Source organism: Penaeus vannamei, chromosome 10, assembly GCF_042767895.1.
Source record: "Penaeus vannamei isolate JL-2024 chromosome 10, ASM4276789v1, whole genome shotgun sequence".
Lineage (NCBI taxonomy): Eukaryota > Metazoa > Arthropoda > Malacostraca > Decapoda > Penaeidae > Penaeus > Penaeus vannamei.
The window spans coordinates 46,507,558-46,512,557 of NC_091558.1; the positions used below are offsets into that span (position 1 = coordinate 46,507,558).

At 39.4% G+C, this 5,000-nt stretch overlaps 1 protein-coding gene across 1 annotated transcript in view; it reads left to right on the forward strand.

Moving 5' to 3' along the window:
• Positions 1–5,000, forward strand: part of LOC113803372 (uncharacterized) — a 93,161-nt gene that overhangs the window by 87,864 nt on the left and 297 nt on the right. Inside the window, exons 4-5 of the mRNA XM_070126775.1 lie at positions 3,023–3,333; positions 4,419–5,000. The exon at positions 4,419–5,000 is cut by the window's right edge and continues 297 nt beyond it. Coding sequence (XP_069982876.1) covers positions 3,023–3,333; positions 4,419–4,425 — 318 coding nt within the window. The 3' untranslated portion in view covers positions 4,426–5,000. The remainder of the gene's footprint in view (positions 1–3,022; positions 3,334–4,418) is intronic.

The window sequence follows — 5,000 nt, forward strand, 5'->3', positions numbered from 1 at the left end:
CTCTCTCTCTCTCTCTCTCTCTCTCTCTCTCTCTCTCTCTCTCTCCCTCTCTCTCTCTCTCTCCCTCTCTCTCTCTCCCTCTCTCTCTCTCTCTCTCTCTCTCTCTCTCTCTCTCTCTCTCTCTCCCTCTCTCCCTCTCTCAAAGAATTTCTCCATTTTTTCCTACAAAGTCCATTGTTTCTAGAATGCGAGAGTATTGTCTTCAAACCCGGTGATGTTTCCCTCATTAGACCTGCAAGGCAAAAAAAAAAATAATAACTTCAAAGGAGCGCAAACTTCGTGTATAGTCTCCAGGTAAAAAGAAAGAACCCCGAAAGGTATTTTTTTCTTATTTGCACATTAACTTGGAAACGCCTACGATCTTTGTTTATCAAAGAAAGAGAGAGAGAAAAAAGAAAATTGTCGTGTGAGGGACTGAATCATGCCGTAACTTGAGGTAACTTTTAGGGAATCGCAGTTACGTGTTTTGAAAAAGGAGAGAGCATATCAGCTGATAGAAATAATGATACTATTATCAAGAATATGATTCATATCCTAAAACTCATAAGCTGATAGAAATAATGATACTATTATCAAGAATATGATTCATATCCTAAAACTCATAAGCTGATAGAAATAATGATACTATTATCAAGAATATGATTCATATCCTAAAACTCATAAGCTGATAGAAATAATGATACTGTTATCAAGAATATGATTCATATCCTAAAACTCATAAGCTGATAGAAATAATGATACGATTATCAAGAATATGATTCATATCCTAAAACTCATAAGCTGATAGAAATAATGATACGATTATCAAGAATATGATTCATATCCTAAAACTCATAAGCTGATAGAAATAATGATACTATTATCAAGAATATGATTCATATCCTAAAACTCATAAGCTGATAGAAATAATGATACGATTATCAAGAATATGATTCATATCCTAAAACTCATAAGCTGATAGAAATAATGATACTATTATCAAGAATATGATTCATATCCTAAAACTCATAAGCTGATAGAAATAATGATACGATTATCAAGAATATGATTCATATCCTAAAACTCATAAGCTGATAGAAATAATGATACTTTTATCAAGAATATGATTCATATCCTAAAACTCATAAGCTGATAGAAATAATGATACGATTATCAAGAATATGATTCATATCCTAAAACTCATAAGCTGATAGAAATAATGATACTTTTATCAAGAATATGATTCATATCCTAAAACTCATAAGCTGATAGAAATAATGATACGATTATCAAGAATATGATTCATATCCTAAAACTCATAAGCTGATAGAAATAATGATACGATTATCAAGAATATGATTCATATCCTAAAACTCATAAGCTGATAGAAATAATGATACGATTATCAAGAATATGATTCATATCCTAAAACTCATAAGCTGATAGAAATAATGATATTATTATCAAGAATATGATTCATATCCTAAAACTCATAAGCTGATAGAAATAATGATACGATTATCAAGAATATGATTCATATCCTAAAACTCATAAGCTGATAGAAATAATGATACTTTTATCAAGAATATGATTCATATCCTAAAACTCATAAGCTGATAGAAATAATGATACTATTATCAAGAATATGATTCATATCCTAAAACTCATAAGCTGATAGAAATAATGATACTTTTATCAAGAATATGATTCATATCCTAAAACTCATAAGCTGATAGAAATAATGATACTATTATCAAGAATATGATTCATATCCTAAAACTCATAAGCTGATAGAAATAATGATACTTTTATCAAGAATATGATTCATATCCTAAAACTCATAAGCTGATAGAAATAATGATACTTTTATCAAGAATATGATTCATATCCTAAAACTCATAAGCTGATAGAAATAATGATACTTTTATCAAGAATATGATTCATATCCTAAAACTCATACAAAAAAAGGCAAAAAAAAGGAACATGAGATTAACAGTTACTTAATTACACACAACATCTTCTTAGGAAACAAGAAGACACTTGTGTATTCGACAAGAAACATCTTGGTTTCCTACTCGCATGTTTTAAAGAGCACATCAAAATCAGCATTCCTTTCATTCCTTAAATATATGAGCCCTTTTCCATATTGAAGAGTATTAGTAACATTGCTAATGACTATTCTGTAACTCGGCACGATAATAGTGACTTAATTACACCTCTGTTACAAGATCTAAGACGAGTATGATACAGTTCTCCATTTTGTCTCCTCGCTGACAATTCCTCAAACACTTAACAGTCTCACTAGCTCTTCGCCTTACAAGCTATTAGGAAGGATAACAGTTGTTTCACGCCCCCAAAGACCCTTATTTGTGCCCCTACATGAGACAGCAATAACGAAAGCAATAGTGACTTATATTCTTCTATCTTTTTTCGACATTGTAAGACAGTAAAATGGATACAGCTTGGTTTAACAGCCCGAGCAGGTGTCCCGCAACCCAGCCAGCACCAACAGATATTTTAAGCCTCTAACACACCCAATAACATCAAAAGCGTTATTACTCTTACAACGTTCTTTCTCCTCCCCCCCCCTCCCCTCCGTCCCACTGCAGGTCCCGCACCCCAGCCAGCACCAACAGATATTTTAAGCCTCAAAAGCCCCCAATAACAGCATAAAAATCATCATCATTCTACAGCCCCCCCTCTCTCTCTCTCCCCCATCGCAGGACAGCAGCATGGACAGCGCTCGGCTCAACAGGCTAGGCAGGTCCCGCACCCAGCCAGCTCCGACGGATATTTTAAGCCTCAAAACGCCCCCAATAACAGCATCAAAATCATCATCATTCTACAGTTCCCCCCTCTCTTTCTCTCCCCCATCGCAGGACAGCAGCATGGACAGCGCTAGGCTCAACAGGCTAGGCAGGTCCCGCACCCAGCCAGCCCTCCCCGACACCAACAGATATTTTAAGCCTCAAAAGCCCCCAATAACAGCATTAAAATCATCATCATTCTACAGCCCCTTCTCTCTCTCTCTCCCCCATCGCAGGACAGCAGCATGGACAGCGCTAGGCTCAACAGGCTAGGCAGGTCCCGCACCCAGCCAGCCCTCCCCGACACCAACAGCAAGGTGAAGAAGAGTTGGCCCACCGGCCTCTCCCGTCGAAGGGCTTCCGGCTTGTCCCTGTCCATCGACGCCTCCATGAAGGTCCTGCGGGAGGCGCTGTACCTGGAAATAGCCCGGAAGAAGCAGAGGCAGCAGATGCAGAGAGCCCGGCAGAACCAGGAGCTGCTCACCTCCATCGGAAAACGCGACGTGCAAAAACAGGCTAGAGAGTCAGAGATGGAGAGTGATAACAGGTCGGTAGCCCGGGGGGAAGGAGGGGAGGGAGGGGAGGGAGGGAGGGAGGGAGGGGGGGAGGGAGGGAGGAAGGAAGGAAGGAAGGAAGGAAGGGAGGGAGGAAGGAAGGGAGGGAGGGAGGGAAGGAAGGAGGGAGGGAGGGAGGGAGGGAGGGAGGAAGGAAGGAAGGAAGGAAGGAAGGAAGGAAGGAAGGGAGGGAGGGAGGGAGGGAGGGGAGGGGAGAGGTAGTTTCGTCTTCTTCTCCTGTGTAGATCAAATTCCTTTCTTTTTTCTCTCATCTTCTTCTTCTTCGAGGGAGGGGATGGGAGAGATAATTACATCTTATGTATAGATAAAAATATTTTTTTTCTCTCTTCTTCTTTTTCTTCCTTTATGGATGGAAAACGAATAAAAATAATAATTTCATCTTCTGTATAGATCAAGTTCGTTTTCTCTTTAGCTCTCTCTCTCTCTCTATCTATCTCTCCTCTCACTCTCTCTCTCACTCACTCTCTCTCTCTATTTATCTATCTATCTATCTCTCTATCTATCTCTCTCTTTTTCTCACTTTCTATCTCACCTTCTCTCTCTATCTATCTATCTATCTCTCTTCTTTGTCTTCTTCTTTTATGGAAGGATGAATAAGCATAAATAGAATAAATTAATTCGTTTATAGACATATGGATATAGGTCAGTTATTCACAAACCTTTCCTCACTGAGAACCAGCTACACCTTTCTTCCAATACGTATAGAAATAACTACAAACTCTTTCTGTATATGCACAACTGGGTACATATTCATATCTTCTCTATTTCTCTTTTTGTACTTCCGTATTTATATTTCTCTCTCTCTCTCTCTATTTCCCTCTCTCTCTCTCTCTCTCTCTCTCTCTCTCTCTCTCTCTCTCTCTCTCTCTCTCTCTCTCTCTCTCTCTCTCTCTCTCTCTCCCTCTTTCTGCACCTCCATATTCATATTTTTCTCTTCCACTTGCTGTATCTCCATACTTTTTTTTCTCTCTCTCTTTTCGTGCCTTTAAATTAATTAACTTTTAACTTTATCTCTCTGTGCCCCATATTTACATCTCTTCCCTTTCTCTCGTTCCAGGGAATAAATAAGAATGCCGATGAAGATAGAGAGAGAGAGAGAGAGAGGGTGCAGTCCAACTCCCCCTCCCCCTCCGCCCCTTCACCCCCTCCCTCCCCTCCCCCACCAACCTTCGCAGCCTGCCACCGCCCCCCCCATCCCACCCCCCCACCCCCCTGATTCCTACGTACGTGTGGGCGGTGGTTGGAACGGCCGGTGGAACAGCGCGCCGACCAAGGGGGGGGGAGGGGGGGGAATCGCCCCACCCTCGAGAATGTAAACAAACCCCCCACCCCCCTTTTGGCGTCTTCTGTGTCTGCCTTGGACGAGTCTCCTATATGTTCTATTATCATCATTATTATTCGTTGGTTGTCCTTTCGTTTCTTTGTTTTTTTCGTTCTGTGAAGATATTTAAAGAGATGTATATTATAAATACATATCGATGTTATGATAACTAGTCATGATATTGAAAAAAAAGAAAGAGAGAAAAAAAAAAAATCTGATGAGATTTTTTTGATGGAGGAAAAAAAAAATATGTTGAAACTCGAACGTCTTTCCGGAAAATGTAATTTCGGAAGATTATAATAAAAAAATAAATAAATA